The 16,379-nt window shown below is 53.8% G+C and overlaps 1 protein-coding gene across 2 annotated transcripts; it reads right to left on the bottom strand.

Moving 5' to 3' along the window:
• Positions 1-7,457: 7,457 nt before the first annotated feature.
• On the bottom strand, positions 7,458-15,235 carry DMBX1 (diencephalon/mesencephalon homeobox 1). 2 transcript variants are annotated; one of them, XM_070403305.1, is made up of 5 exons: positions 15,206-15,235; positions 12,120-12,283; positions 9,283-9,478; positions 8,653-9,001; positions 7,458-7,912 (listed from the first exon to the last, which is right to left on the bottom strand). In XM_070403305.1, the coding sequence occupies exons 2-5, from the start codon at positions 12,269-12,271 to the stop codon at positions 7,458-7,460; spliced, it is 1,152 nt and encodes a 383-aa protein (XP_070259406.1). In that variant the 5' UTR covers positions 12,272-12,283; positions 15,206-15,235. The 2 variants fall into 2 exon arrangements, with proteins under 2 accessions (XP_070259406.1, XP_070259407.1); XM_070403306.1 differs by lacking the exon at positions 15,206-15,235 and having other exon boundaries at positions 9,283-9,461; positions 12,118-12,280.
• Positions 15,236-16,379: the final 1,144 nt, after the last annotated feature.

The following is a 16,379-nucleotide window of genomic DNA, read 5'->3' as shown; positions in this document are numbered from 1 at the left end:
TATGCATGTGCGATTATTCCAGTAATCTCTCTCTATAGGGCCAGGGCCTGAGTCTATTGTTGTTTACCACACTGATAATAGTGCAATTATAGCATTAATAACAAGCATTTATTGAGCAGTTACTAAATGCCAGGCTTTGTGCTCAGTATTGTCCAGATGTTATCTCATTTAATCCTCACAAAAAGCCCTGAAGTACATGTTGTTATGTGCCCATTTTACAGACGGGAACACTGAGCTCCAAGGTCACACTAGGAGGAGGTATGTAGTTCCTTCCACCCATCACACTCAGCTGCCTAGTGAGGGACGGGTACGGACAGGGAAGTCTCAACTATACGAGCAAGAGGAAGCATTTGGACAGGTGGGAGAAGCCGAGGGTTTTCTGGAGACTCTGAATCTCTGGAGCAACAGAAGGGCCAGGCAAGTGGAGGGAGATTGCGATGAAGGAATGAGACCAGCTACACAATTTGTGGAGTCCAGTGCAATGTGAGAATGCAGGACTGCTTGTTAAGAAGTTAAAGATTTCAAAGAGGGTCCTATGTAACTGCACAGGTCACATGCCAATGAAGGTGGCCCCCAGAGGGGATGTGCGTGGGGATGGATGTGTGGATCAAGGAACATGGCTGTTACAGTAGCAGCTGGGACCGGGTCTGATTCGCATGTGGGTAATTGGGCAGTATCTTCAGCAGGCACAGGGGAGCAATCACGGGGCATCTCCGGGCACCAAGCTGGCAGTGTGACTGGAGAGGCCCATGTGGAGGGGAGTTGGTGCCACTGTCTAAGTGTTGGGTGGTGCTGTCTGGAGTGTAAGCCGGGGGAAATGCACGTCTTGGGGATGCGGCGAATGTATGTGGAGCATCCAGGTGTCAGACCATGGTCTGTGTGTGTGAGGGCTTGTATGGGGGGGGGGGGGGAGGGGAGGAAGTAACATATGAGTAGGAGAGACAGACAGACAGACATTCTGAAATTGTGTGGTCCAGTGCAGAAGTCAGCATGTCCCATGTGTCCGAGAGAGAAGATATGGGTGTGAGCGTGTGTGGTTGTGAGGGGGGAAGGATATGTGTGTAATTGGGAGTATGTGGAAGTATGTGGGAGGTTGTAAGCATATCTACACACACACACACACACACACACACACACACACACACACCCGGATGCTGGCCTGTGCTGCCTTCCCTGTTGTGAGGTGCTCCCAGGTGACGCTGTCCCCTAGTCCTCCCTGGCCCAGCCCAGGCCTTCGTGGGGTCAGGTCCCCCTCAGAGACACTCCTGCCTAGGTAGGGTGGTCAGAGCTGAGAGCTGCCGCCTGGGCCTAGGCGGTTGGGGTGATCCTGGGCCAGCGGTGTCAGGTTCCCCCCAGGGCCGGGCCGCCCTCTGCAGCCCTCTGAGGGCCTTTGTTGGAAGTTCAGACAAACTTGTCAGGGGGGCGGGCTGGAAGCTGCCTCCTAATCGGCTTTCCCAGAAGGGAGAGCAGAATGAGAATGAGACTTCCAGCCCTGGGCCGCTCTGTGGGAAAGAAGGGGGAGGGATGGGCCCGGCTCTCCCTGCCCTAAAGGACCCTCTCACGGGTGCCCCTTCCCCTCTGGGAGCCAGAGCCCTGGACTGCAGAACACGGAGGCCCACATGGAGAACAGGAGGATTCGGGGGAAGTTCCAGAGAGCCCCCTGCCTTTCTCATCTGTCAGCACACACAGCAAGCCAGACACACAGCCACTCGGCCCTCCACTTCCTCCAGGCCCTGCTCCCTGCCTCACCGCGCCTCCCAGGAAGGCTGGACACGGTTAGTGATTCCCATTCAACAGAAGAGGAAACCGAGGACCAGAGAGGGGCCGTTATTTGCCCGAAGTAACTTGTCCCAACTCCACAATAGAATCTTCTTTCCCTGAGGTCCTGCCCTCAGCATTTCCCGGTGATCTCATTCAGATGCGCTCCCTCGCCATGTCTCTGCTCACCACCCTCAAGGTGAAGAGCATGGATTCTAGGTGAGCCGAGTTCATACGGTGGGTCCCCCATCGCTAGCTGTGTGGTGTTGGGCATATTATTAAACTTCTCTGTACCTCAGTTTCGTCATCTATAAAATGGGGTTAATAACAGGACCTACCACATACTTGTGTGGGGATAGAGTGACTTAATATCTGTCAAGTGCAAAGCACAGAGGAAGTGCTCTGTAAGTACTTGTTAAGCAAGTTCAAGTCTAAGTCAGCAGCGCTGACCCAGGACATCCCAACATCTTCCCTTCAAGAAACTGAAGGCTCCTCAAATGCAGCAAACAAGCCCAGCCTGCGCTCAGGCTCATCCCCCCACACTCACCTCAGCCCACGGTCCCGTCCACTGCTGCCAAGCCAGAGACGCAGGGGCACCCTCAACCCCTCCCATGCCTGCAGTCGCCTACAGTCCCCACAGTCCTTCTACTTCCTAAATCTCTCATCAGTGTGAGCCCTTCTCCTCATCCCTCTTCCTCCACCTTCCTCTCACCAGGACATGACGGGGGCCTCCTCTCTGGTCTCTGCTTCTTCATGAACCACCACACCCCAAAGGTATGGGACGGGGGTGGGATTTACCAAGATGCAAGTCTGACCACCCCATTCCCCCCTGGGAATAGCTTCCAATGTGCTCCCCCAGGCCCTCACGCCTGAGTCCAAGCTCGCAGCTTCCCTTTCCATCCTCGGCCTGACACGACCCCCCACCGTCCTGGAGGCTCACCCAGACGGGCCCCTCCAGGGTTCAGAGCTCACTCAGCCCACAGGTGCGGTAGCGCTGCATGTGCGCTGCTTCTCCCAGGACACCCTTCTCTCTTGCCTCCTGGCAAGCACTGGACCTGTGGGACTCAGCTCAAAAGTCTCCCTCCTTAAGGGCCTTCCTGGCCTCCCCAGGTTGAGCTAGGGACCCCTCTTCTGTACTCCCAGAGTTCTCTATTTTTGAACCCCAAATTGCCCTGTGTTGTAACTGTCTGGAGAGCAGGGACCATGTTTCTTCCTACTTGTTTCCATGTACCCAGCACAGGGCCAGGCATACAGCAGGTGCTCAGTAAGTGCTGAGTACGTATAAGTAATTGGAACTGCAGGGTTACCTGGCTCCCTCTATGCCAGGAAAGGTGTGTGTCCTGGTGCTGAGGAATGTAGGAGGCACGCAGTGGCGCAGGTCCCTGCGGGAGCGGGAGCGGTAGCGGTGAGGGATCTGGCAGACATTTGATCTGTCAGCTCCTGACAGGGAGGCGGGGCGGCCAGGTGAAGGGGGCTGCTCCCCGCCCTAATCCTCAACCCCACTGGAGAGAGGAATGCGTCTCCCAGGGTCTGCCACCGCCCCTGGGAAGCTCCCTGCACACTATTCAGACTGCCGGGTTCTCCTACCAGGAAACCCCCAGAGGCGACAGCCACCCCTCCCAAACCCCAGCCTGGAGCTGGCACAGAGGCCCTGTGCACACGCTGGAACCTGGCGAGCAGAAGTGATCGCCTGTCATCTTTTCCTTGAAATGAGAAAGGGATTGAGATTTCACAAAAAGGATTTCTTGGTTGTAGCTTTTCCTGCAGTTACTGCCTATCTGTACAGTCTCGCACTCCCCGCCTCTCTCTTGCTCGTGCATAAGCACATACACACACAAATGCAAGCAGACACGGGCTCTCACGTGTACATATAGATGTATAGGCTGTAATCACACACACACAGACCCTCACCCTGCCCTGGTGGGTCCTTCATGAATCTGGACTCCATGCTGCCTCCCATAGCAGAAACCCCTTCATCCTCTGCTTGCTCATCCTTGAGGTCAAAACGCTCCCTCCAGGGGCCGCCGGTCCCACGGGAGAACAGCTCTGCCTTAGATCCAGCTGTGCCTTCCCGACATGCCCCTTTGGCCCTGGCTTACTTGTGTTTCCCACAGAACCCCCCGCCCTCTCCATCCTATAGACCCACCCCAGGCTGCCCTGAAGCCCCCAGGTGCCCGTGCCCCCGGCCACCCTGCCACGTGTGCTTGGGTGAGTGAGACCCACGCAGCCCAGAGTAGATGGAACCCTTCCCACCCTGTCCCTCTGCTCCCGTGACCACTCCAGAGTGACACAGCAGCTGCCAGTTGGGAAGGGCCAAGGAGAGAGCTCTGAGGCCCATGCGGGAGTGGCCAATCCGTGAGGCAGGCCTGCCTCCCCGACGGCCACAGCGCTGGACAGGCAGTGACAGACCTCGAGATAGCAACTGCGTAGCCCACTGCAGGCGCCTCTGGGAATGAACCTGGACCAAAGGTTGTGCTGCCAGATTCTCTTTTATTAGCCAAGTAGGACAAAGAATAGGTCACAACGTCACAGGAAGTCAGACAGACAGACCGATACACGGGATAGAGTGTCATGCTGCACTACGCAGGGGGCAGGGCCGGGGAGGGGGGGGGGGGTCTGAGTCTTGTTTTGTCAACTAACAGAATAAATAAATACGGTACACAGTGTTTTTGCCACAGGCTGGCACAACCTCTAAGCACAAATGGTCACAAAACAGCTGGTTTAGAAAGCAGTCTGTATAGCCTGCCGGCTGTGGAGTTGGGGTTGGGAGTCCAGGCCCCACTGGACCATGCTCTGGGGAAGTGAGGAAGCAGAGGAATGGAGACCTCAAATAGAAGGGAGAGGTGAGGAATGAGGCTTTCCTGGGAGGGACGGTCAGAGCTCCGGCATCAGGGTGACCCAGCCGATTCAGCGTCAGGCCCCAGTGGTGGTGGGCAACCCCAAGCCCATACCCTCTGATCCCGTGGGAGACCCTTGGTGCTCTCTCCTCTTGCTCGCCAGCTGCTTTCAGTAACTGAGGCTGACCCCCCAAACTAGGTAGCGATCTGCCCAGGCTCAGGTACCACATACACTTCCCTGCCTTCTCTGGGCTGGTAGAATTGGGTCAGTTGAATGAGGAAGTGTTGACAACCATCTGAGGGAAGCTGAGCTGAGCCTTACTTGGGCCTGGCTCCATCCAGGACAGAACATGACCCTTGGGTGGACTTGTCCCTTGGAGGTCAGGGGAGGCTGCCTGGAGGAGGTGATGCTTAGAGCTGTTGGATTCCAAGGCCCAGTGATAGTCATTTGCATCCAGGGACAGGCAAAAAGCTTCAGTCCCCAGGCCTGGTCCAGGTAAGATTTTATTCGGTTCAGAAACAGATCTTACTGGAGCTGATCCCAGAAGACAAACCAAAAATTCCTCCTGTCTCCTGGAGTCTCTGCCACCCTCCTGTCCCCCTGTCTCCTGCTCTGGTGCTCCTGTTGGATTCACCTTCCAAATTCCAGATCCTGCTTCATCTGACCCCCTGTTCAGAAATCCTCACCTGCTTTGGAGGTGAGGACTCTAGTCTGGATCCAAGGGCCTGAGCCCCAACTCTCATAAAGCCAGCCACGCCTTCCCTGTTATCTACTTGGTCTCACTCCATTGTTTTGTTCAAACAGCTTTCCTGGCCCAGGCTACCATCCCCCTCACTCCTCTCCTACCTCTCCCCATTTAAAGACTTTTCCATCTGCCTCAGCCAAACCCCCAAGGATGATGGACATCAACTGTTCTGCAGACCAATCCTACCAAAACACCAAATAGACCCCCGCCTTCTTCCACTGGGAGAGGAGACAAGCCTTAGGAATTTCAGATGCAACTTTTCTAAGCAGCGGTGGAGGGTTCAGTGGGTAGAGGGTTGGGGTTCAGTCCCCAGTGGCGGTGGGCCACCCCAACCCCATACCCTCCGATCCCGTAGGAGACCCTTGGCACTCTCTCCTCTTGCTCTTTGGCTGCTTTCATGACCGAGAATCTGTGCAAGCCAGCCCCTCCCCCTGCCCTGAGCCCCAGACCCTGTGAAGGCATGGAGATGGGGTGACCACAGAGGCCGGCACTGGAACTCAAGAAAAGCAGAATCAAATCCAGATTGTCTCCACTTGAAGGAACCCATAATACATATTGGGAAACTGAGGCCCAGAGACTGTGGCTGTGCCCACCGGAGAGGCTTGTGCGTACAACACCCATTGCTCCACAGCAAGGCAACTGCAATTCTCAAATTCACACATTGTGCTTTTGAAAGCTGTGTTGTGGTTGTTGTGAGTATCACTAAAAACTTCTGAGCACAGAGATGCAGACTACTGGAGCTGGACAAGACAGCACAGCCCATCGAAGCCAGATGAGGACACGGGCCCTGAGAGGCTATGGGCTGGCCCAAGGTCACATTGCTTTGAAAGGGAGCTTGCTGAGCAGGGTTCCCGGTCATAAATGGGAACACTTCAAGGACTAGCTGAAAGAAGCCCTTACTTCAGCGATCCACTCTGGGACAGGACGCCATAGAAGCCAGAGACCACGCACTGCTGCGTGGTTTGCACGCACTGTGATCAGGAGCTAGAGTCCAACCTCCCCTCCTGGCTCAGACGCACCCCTGCAATGGACACTAACTGCTGAGCCTGGAGGCGAGGCTGTGCAGAGGGGCACCTCCTCTCTCTGAGAGCACGCCTTCCCTCTCACCTCCTTCCAACCAGGGAAGTCTCACCAGAGAGGTCTAGAGCCTCGTGGGCAGTCCTGGATGAGCAGGAGCAGCAGGCCTGTCTGGGAGGGCTTGGTGCCCACCCCAGCCTGATTCCTGCCTCCACTCCCCTCATGGGCCTCAAAGCTGAGAAAAGAGAGGAAGGAGAACATGGCGTCCCACCCCTTCTAGATGCCAGGCAGGGGGTGGGGGGGAAGGGGAGTGGCTTCAGGGTCTCTAGCTGGGGCCTGATCGCCTCCAGCTGCCCTGAGAGGGTGCCTTGGGGGAGGAGACAGGCAGGCAGGGAAGGAGCAGAGGAGAAGCAACATCACTACAACTAAAAAGCCACAACCCCAAACAAAACAGCCTGGGAATTGAGGATGCCAGCACAGCCCGCACCAAGGAAAGAAAGCGGGTGGGGCTAAGAGCCGTGGGGGAAAGGTGCAGAGTGGGGAGGACAGAGGCGGGAGGAGAGGCCGCAGGAACAGGACAGGCAGGGAGAGGAGGTCAGCGAAGGAGACAGACAGAGAGAAGGGAAAGCCGGAGTGAGAACAGGAGCTGTAGGTGGAGGCAAAGGCGGCTGAGAAGAGGGGCGGGGGGCCTGGGGCAGGCAAGTGCCTGAAAATATAGTTTTATATATTTATATTTATATCTCACATTCCACACATCAACTTACTAGGGGGCAGAAGGCATGGGAGGGGGGGAAGGGAGGAGGCAACACTAAGGTGGGGCTCTAGCCAGCGAGAGCCTCTCACTCCCCCAGCAAAGCTGGGGCACCCCAGCTTCTCACCTCCTTCCACGGAGCCTCCTGGGATCCAAGCGGGGCCATGCAGAGGGTGTGTGGGTGCGGCTTCACCTGGGGCTAGGACTCTGGGGGAGGGGGGCAGGGAGCGGGATTCCCAAGCCAGGACCCCTGGGCTCATTGGACTAACTCTTTGAGAGCCATCTGGGGATAACCCTGGGGCTGGGAGGGGGCCACCCAAGACCCCTGGCTGGGCTGGAGACCAGCAGTCAGTTGGGCAGGGTATCGAGTCCCAGGGAGGCTGCATGCTGCTTGGCCCGAAGCCGCAGGTTCTCGATGCTCGTGGTTTTACTGTTCAGGGCAGCTGAGGCAGGTGCCAGGCCTGCTGGGGGCGCGGGCAGCAGCGGGGACCCCCACACGCCCTGATGGGCAGCAGCGGCTGCTGACAGGGACTGGTAGTATGACTGGCAGTGCAGTGAGCCCAGGGGGGCCATGTTGACGCCCAGGTAGGGCACGGCGGCCGCAGCAGCTGCAGCAGCAGCAGGGGCCGGGCCCCCTACTTCGAAGGATGAGTAGTGTACCAGGTTGTTGGTGGCCGCCATGTGCTGACGGAATTGCTCCTGCAGACGGAAGAGGCTCAGGGGGGATGAGGAGTAAGAGTGGGAGGGGCCCAGGAGGCTGCTCCCCGGAGCTGCTGGAGCCAGGGCCAGGCTGCCTGGAGAATCTGCAAGTAGAGAACCAAGGACTCAGGACAAGGGCGTTGGTCTTCCAGGAGGGGCTCCCTAGCTTTCCTAGCCCCTAGGCACTGATGGCAAACAGGCTTTGGTTGAAACCATATTCACCCGTGTCAGCCAGGACACCCGCTGAAGCATCCCTCAGCATCCTGAGAGGCGGGAGCCCAGGCTTCCTGAGGGAGCCCCAGGGACCCTGCCAGGGCTCCCACGTGTGGTTTCTTGAGGAGAGTCCTTTTCTTTTCAAGGGTCATCACCCGCTTCCCCTCGCCTGTCAGTGGCTCCCTCTAGCTCTCAGCTCACAGCCCCATCCCTCCCTGCCTGTGCCTGAGATACGCCTCCTGCCAGAGCTCTGTTCCTTCAAAACCACGGCTCCGACCCTCTGCTGCCTGTGGGAATCTCAGGTACCAATATGGCACTCACCCAATATGCACAGGTACATCTATACTGGTTGTTAAAATACAGGAATGTCTCCAGAATGGTTGACAAATAGCTTTTGCCCTGAGTTCCCCCAAGTGCCCCTCCCTTGCCACCCAGCCCCTCCCCCTGAATCTCCAAGACCTTCCCAGGGTTCAGCAACTAAAGAGTGACCCCTGGCATAGGCCCAAGTGCATTGTGATAAAGGCTGACTACCCCCTGCTCTGGCCCACCTCGTACACCCAGGCTCCCGTCTGGCTGGGCCAGGCGGTTCTCCATGGGGGGCCCTGCCCACGCACAGCGCCTCCAGCCTCACCTGCCTTGGGGCTTCCCCTCTTGCAGGCCAGCGCCTTGCTGTCAGCCCCAGAGCTCTTCTCAGTTTTGGGATCCTCGACCCCTGCCCGGGGGTCCTCCTCCCGGTCTGGCTGGTCCTCAGGGGCTGACTCACTGGCCGACTGCTCAGACAGGCTCAGGTGCATCTCAGTAGGGGGGTCGCCGGTGGGCAGGCTGGGGGGCTGCTCGGTTTCCAGCTGGCTGTCTGGGGTTGGGGCCTCAGCCTTGCCTTCCCCTTGGGAGCCCTCGGCCTCTTTCTGCTTCTGGAGCTGCTCTTTCTGCAAGCTGCGCTGCTTCTTCCGGAACTTGGCCCTGCGGTTCTTGAACCACACCTGGGGGCAGGGAGAGGAGCCAGAGGAGGGGGAGGAAAGAAGGGGAGTTGTGGAGTGGGTGCCCTGGGCAGAGATGTGCATGACAATATTGCCCCTGCCCCACTAGGAAACACATTCCCTCAGTTCCCTTCTAAAACTCCCCGCTGTCACCAAAGGTGTTCACAGAGACAGCAGGTACGCTTTGGCACTGAGGGCTGAACTGCTGGCTCCTAGGCAATGGGAAGCCAGGCTGATGGACTGGTGCTTGTCTGCAAGGTCTAGTTAAAGGAGCAGGGCCCTACCTGCACCCGGGCCTCAGGCAGGTTGGTGCACATGGCCAGCCTCTCACGCATCACCACATCCGGGTAGTGAGTCTTCTGGAAGGTCTTCTCCAGGGCCTCGAGCTGCTGAGCAGTGAATGCCGTGCGACTGCGACGCTGTTTGCGGTGCTGGGAGCCATAACGGGCCTCCAAGATGATGTCTTGAAATGTACAGCCGTTGGAGGACAAGGAGAGGGGGCCCATTTAATTATGGGAAATAGGTTTTAAGTCCTACCCTGCTCTGACCCACTGCAGACACCCGGGCTCCTGCCAGAGCTGAACCCTGGCCCTCTCCTCGTGGAAATCACCCCTCCCCTCTCCATAGGGCTGGGTTTTCAAGGTTGTACCACCCATCATTCACTATGAGGTCCGCCGAGGTCTAACTCATCTCCATGAATAGCCTTCAGGAATGTGATTGAGGTGGTGGGTGGGCATTGCCCTAAGATCCATTAAGTCCCAGGATACTTTGGGTATAATATCCTGAATCTACATGATGCTAATGATCTGTGAGTCCATGTCACCAAGTGTCTAATGTCCTATGGTATCCTATGACCCTTAGAGTCTGAATACCAATAGAACCCTGGCCCCTGACCAGGAGAAGTCCGGCTGTGAGCTGGGCCTTTTCTGCGAGGTCTGAATGGGAGCGGTCTGCTGGGTAGACAGTATTCGCTGGCCCTGGACTCCATCTCTGCTGGTATGAACCCCATCATTCCAGCTGGCCTATGAGTCTCTGAAGGTGGGGTCTGATGTCTCAGCCAGAGAAAGCCTGGCCTCTGGCAGGGCCCTGAGGGCACAGTGTTGACCCTTTTGGCTGTTTCCCCGAGGAGGAAAGGACAGAGACCAGGTCCTAACCACTGCAGGCTTGGAGGGGAGACAGGGGAGGGTGCGCTATTGATTTAAGGAAACCACCCAGGATAGATGTCTGCCTGGGGCTGGTGTCCAGTCTCCAGCCCCTTCTGTTTGACTCATCGCGGGAGGATGGGCAGAAGCCTCTCTCCCCAGCCTCCCATCACCTGCCTGCGCTGAAGGAAACCTGAGTTGCCAGCCCTGAGCTCCAGGAACTGGAGAGTCACCCACAACATTTTCGATGGGGAAGAAGGAGGCAACCGGGTGTCCAGGAAGCCTCGGACTTTGGGCTGCTCCTTCTTCTGTTTAAAGAAGAAGCCCTGAAACCCCCCAAACGAACACTAATACCAGCCTGGACTGAGCCCTGAGCTCATGCTGGTCACAGGGGCAGGGGACTGCGTGGGGATCCCTCAGTCAGCCAAGCCCTGTTTGAGAAACAACAGCCTAGTATCGTGTTTCTGGCTCCAGGGACTACAAGGGGCAGGTGGTCACAGCCTTTGAGGCCAGGCAACCTCCTGCTGGAAGCCCAGGCCTCCATACAGAGGCCCCTCTGGAGCTCATGTCCTTCTTGCTCAAGAATTAGATAATTGGGGGAGCGCTGAATCCTCCAGTTCCTCTGTGCCCTCTTCCCCAGAAGAGGTGGGCCTCTATCCCTACTCCTCCTTTCTGGGTCCGGACAGGGTCCAAGATCGCACCTCTATGCAGGCAGGGTCCTCATACCCCGTCCCACTTCTGTGCCTATGCTCAGGCGAGTCCCGGCTCCTTGACCTTTTAAAGCCTGGCTCCTGCTCCATGACCTCTAGGAAGCCTTCCCTGACTACCACAGCTGGTCTTACTGCTCTGAGCAGCCCTACCATTTGATCCTGGCCACATTCCTCCTGCCATGCCATCTCACGGGTCAATAGGCACTTGGTCTCCTTAGGGGTGCCCATAAGCCCTCTGAGCATTGCCTGGCACAGGGCTGGGCCCACGTGTAGTCAACAGCTCCTTAAGGTTCGGCCTAGGACAGGAAGGGGGTCACATCACCTCCCGGTAAATCACACTCCTCGCCTGTGCCATCAAATCCTTCCATGCCCCCTGAGAGGCTGTCAGGACAGGGCAACGATCAATTTAACCAGGGGCTGGGTCGGGGGAGGACCAACCCGTAGCCCTTCATGGGCACTTACCTTGGGACTTGGGTAATAATGACCTCTGAGCACTTACTGAATATTTCGCATAAGTTATCTCAAATAACTTCCCAAACATCCTACGGGTGATCACTACCATTGCCCCCTGTTTACAAAGGGGAAACTGAGGCTCAGAAAAGACAGGTGAGTGGGCAGACCTTGCAATGACTGCAAGTCTGTGACTTCAAAGCCCATAATTTTAGCCATAGGTTATGTTCCAACCCTCTGCCTCACCTCTGCCTAAATGTAACCTGTATGAGCCTCAGTTTCCTAGTCCATAAAATGGATGTAATAACCTCTCCTTATCAGGACTGAAGAGTTTGATGCAGGGGGCGGGGGGGGGGGGGGGAGGCCTCACACAGTGCCTGGCACATGGGTATATGACACATGAGAGCTCTCATATTTATATGACTTCGTGTGCCTGAAATCTCCTCCCTCCCCTGGGCACTCCAGCTACTTCCTGGCTGTAAAATTCTGGGCTAGTCCCTTACCCTCCTACCTAAGTCTCTTCATCTGTGAGATAGGCTAATGACTCCCTCTCAGGGTTGTTAAGGGAATTTGAAGGCATAGGGCCGCTCCAGCGCCCAGCACAGTGCTGGCAACCACACCGAGGGGTGCTCTGGATAGCCTCACCTAGATTTTGAATTGACATCCCTCTCTATTGCTAAGTGACCTGGATCTTCTCGAACTTCCCAGAGGAAACTTTCCCAGTGCGCCCTCCCTCCTATCTCTGCCTTCCAGAGTCTCCTCCACTAGATCTCTCCTCCACTCCCAACCTTCCTAGTCCCATCCCCACAGCTCTTACCAGCCAGGCGTTCAGCCAGTGTAAGTGCATGCACTGATGGCCGGTAGTCCGGGGCGTGCTGGGCCTGCTGGGCCGCCTGCTGGTGCAGGTTGTACATGGCACTGAGTGAGTTCATGGCATGCAGTGAGTAGCCATTCACCCCGTAGTGCTGCATCGCGGCATGTGCCTGCAGACAGGGAAGAGGGAGAGGTGACATGAGGCAGGGTGTCACATACTACTCTGGGAGAGACACAACCCCCAGCCCAGACCTGGGACGCCCACATCACCCCCAAGAGGTTCTGCCACCCATCACAAAGTGGCCCATCTTGCCCACGACTAAGAGTGTGAGAGTTCCTGTACTTATTTCGTCATTCGCCCATTCATTCATTGATTTACTCAGCAGGGCTTGCACAGGGTTTAATGCTCTAGGCCAGCCGTGGGCAAACTACGGCCCGCGGGCCGGATCCGGCCCGTTTGAAATGAATAAAACTAAAAAAAAAAAAAAAAAAGACCGTACCCTTTTATGTAATGATGTTTACTTTGAATTTATATTAGTTCACACAAACACTCCATCCATGCTTTTGTTCCGGCCTCCAGTTTAAGAACCCATTGTGGCCCTCGAGTCAAAAAGTTTGCCCACCCCTGCTCTAGGTGCTGGAATCAGACTCCATGGCCTGGAATCTCATTTAAGTCATTTAACTTCTCTGACCCTCAGTTCCTCCATCTGCAAAATGGGGCTAATAACATATTTATCTCATGGGGTTGTTACAAAGATTAAGAGAAGCTTTTACAATAGGGCCTGGCACGCAGGATGTGCTCAGAAATGGGACTCATTGTGATTTGTTAACCCATTTGCTGTTTTATGCAGTCACTTTCCCCCTTACCCATCTAGGCACTTACTCATTTGAGCATTCATCGATTCATTCAACAAACATTCACTGAGGCCTACATGGGGCCAAGTCCAGAGCTGAATTGGGGACCCTGAGGCATTTGCTCTGATGTAACCCTAATGTGTTACATAAGAACACTATTGTTATGACTGTTATATATAATACATTCACTACCATTACCTCCCTCTGTTCTCACCATAGTCCCAAGAAGCAAGCAAACCAAGAACAATGAACCCCACTTACAGATGAATCTACAGAGGCTTAAAGAATGAGCAGTGACACGTCAAGATCACACAGTCAATTTGGGGCCTGCCCCACCCCCACTGCTTCAACCTCATTCTTTAGTGGCCAGTTCATCAGAGAACACATGCCTCCTACCGAGATGGTTCAGATCAACATGAGGCTGCCAAGGTCCCCTCAGCCCTGGTCTCCTCCAGACCCTCACAGTCCTCATCTGAGCACCCACCCTGAGTCGGTCTAACAGTAAAATGTCATCTTTGGAATAGGGCCCAATGTTTGTAGACTCCCAAAGGCACAAAGATGTTTCCTGTCTCTGGAGTGTGTGGTGGAAGAAGGAAAGGTTGAGGCAATGGAAGGTCCATTTGATAAGAGGAAGAATGAAGCCAGGTGTCCCAGCTCCCCACCCTTACTGAAATAGACACAGGCTATCCAGAACCAAGCATCTGCAGCATGCGTGCGCAAACACACACAGACAAGCACACACACGTTTCATGCGCAATCACACATACACAGATATTCTTCGAAAGGCATTCACAGAAACATTCACACACAAACTCAGCAAGTCACACATTCAATGTCATTATCCCCACAGTGCCGCACACAGACATTCTCAGAGACATCTATCCGTGCAGCAGATATGTCTACACACAAACATCACACACGTACACACATTCACATATTACACATGTTTCTTCAACAAATAGTTATTAAGCAGCCATCTAATAAGTACCAAAGCCCCTGCCTTTGTGGAATTTACATTCCAAGGGAGGGGGGCTATATAACAACAAATAAATATGTGTAGTAATGTCAGCCTAGAATAGTGCTCTGAAGAAAAATAAGGCAGAGGAGGAGAATAACAAAAAGAAAAGGCAAGCCCCAGGCGGGTGGCTCAGTGGGTTGGTGCATCGTCCCCATACACCAAAAAGGCTGTGCGTTCTATTCCCGGTCAGGGCACATACCTAGGTTGCGGGATTGGTACCCAGTCAGGGTGTGTGAGAGAGGCAGCCAATCGATATTTCTCTCTCACATCGATGTTTCCCTCTCTCTCTCCCTTCCTCTCTCTAAAATTAATTAACATATCCTCAAGTGAGGATTAAAAAGAAAAAGAAAAGATTATTTTAGGGTATATGGTCAGGAAAGGGCTCACTGATATTTGAGGTAAGCCATGAGCAGCTCTGGGGGAAAGGCCTTCCAGGAAGGAACAACAAGGACAAAGGCCCTGAGGCATGAACAGCTAGGTACAAGTGTGGAACAGCAAGAAAACCAGCAGGGGGGGGGGGCGGGGGGGGGGGCGGGGGGGGGCGGGGAGGGAGGGCTGGAGCAGAGAGAAGGCGGGAGCTAGTGGAGGAGAGAGGCTGGAGGGAGAGAAGGGGGCCAGATCCCGGAGGGCTCATGGCCCATTGTAAGGAGTTTAAATTCTATCCTGAGTGTGATGGAAGCTCCTGGAGGGTCTTGAATAGGGAGTAACATGATCCGATTTGTTGTTAAAAGCTCATTGTGGCTGCTGTACAGGGAACAGACTGCAGAGGGTCAAGAAGAAGAGCAGAGAGACCAAGCCCCTGCAGAAGTCCAGGCCAGCAGCCATGGAGGTACCTGAAGGGCAGTGGGGGTGGGGGTGAAGGTGGTGAGAAGTGGTCAGATTCATGACATATTTTGAAGGCAGAATCGCCACGATTGTTGATAGGTTAGTTATAAAGTGTGGAAAAACAGGACAAAAAAGGATGACTCAAGCTTTTGGTCTGAGCAACTGAATGAAGATGGGTCACTTCCCGAATCAGGACTATTGAGGGAGACGGGGATCTGGAGGGGGAAACAGAAATCAAGGTTTTGAGGAAACATAGTAAGTGTGAAATATAGATCCAGCTTCCAAGTAAGAATATTGAATTGGCAGTTGGACATACAAGTCAGGAGCTGAGGAAGAGGTTTACAGATTTCTGAGTCAACACTCACAGATAACAGCTACCAAAACATTTACTTGCGGAAGCCCACTCTATGCACCATAAATATGACCCCACCCCCACCCCCGCACAAGGCAGAGATCTAAGAGAATAGAATGACAAACATGGCAACATAACGTGTTTAAACATTGTATAATAGCCCTGGTGGGGGGCTCAGTTGGTTGGAACACTGTCTCATACACCCCAAGGTTGCGGGTTTGATTCCAGTCAGGGTATATACCTAGGTTTCCAGTTTGATCCCTGGTCAGGGCACGTACCAGAGGCAAATTATTAATGTTTCTCTCTTCTCTCTCTCTCTCTCTCTCTCCCTCCCTCCCTCCCTCCCTCCCTCTCTCTCTCTCTCTCAAATCAATATTTTTAAATTGCATAATAAGATACACCATAAACAATAAACTTGGAAAAATATTTACCATATAAATGACATGCCAAAATTGATTTTAAAATAATAGCAAAAATAAAATAAACCATTTATAATATATAAAGAGCTTATAGAAGCAAAATCATGATCATCTTAAATAAAAGATGTCTAAGTAAGTAGACAACTTATTAAGCAAGAAACACAAATAGCCATCTGACATATGACAAAAAGCACAGCCTTACTGTAGCCAAAGAAATAAAAATAGAAATAATAAGGTATTTTTCACCAATCTGATGAGCAAATATGAAGAAAAATTATTACCCAACGTTATCTAGGGGAGTGGGAAATGCTCCCTCCCCTACCTGGCTGACAAAAGAGCTCTTTAGTTCCTGCATCAAAAGCCTTTAGAGAGAGCATCATTTGATTCAACAATTCCATTTCCAGAAATTTCTCCTTCAAGTATGCAGAGATACGTGTACAGGAATATTTATCACAGCTCTGCTTACGATGGCAAACAATTGGAAACCTCGCTGTCCACTGAGAGAGGGTTAGTTCAGTAGATGAGGGACAGCCGTGCCAGCAGTGGAACACGGTGCACAGTTTAAGACAATGATGTGTATCTGTATGTGCTGATGCTCACAATATATTGTTGAGTGGAAGAAATAGGTAACAGTATGCATGATGTGATCCCATTTTTGTAATGTATGTATAAAAATGCATAGGGGGGAAAAGCTTGGAAGGTTATACCCTGCATTGTTAACAGAGGTTATCTCAGGGAGATAGCAGATGGGATTACAGGTGATTTTCACATTTATATCCTTTCTTTCCTTTTTGGAG

The sequence above is a fragment of the Myotis yumanensis genome, unplaced genomic scaffold (assembly GCF_028538775.1).
Source record: "Myotis yumanensis isolate MYYU_CA2020_CCGP unplaced genomic scaffold, mMyoYum1.0.hap1 SCAF_2, whole genome shotgun sequence".
Taxonomy (NCBI): domain Eukaryota; kingdom Metazoa; phylum Chordata; class Mammalia; order Chiroptera; family Vespertilionidae; genus Myotis; species Myotis yumanensis.
The sequence above is the reverse complement of the archived record's forward strand: the minus strand, read 5'-3'. Positions and strand labels throughout refer to the sequence as shown.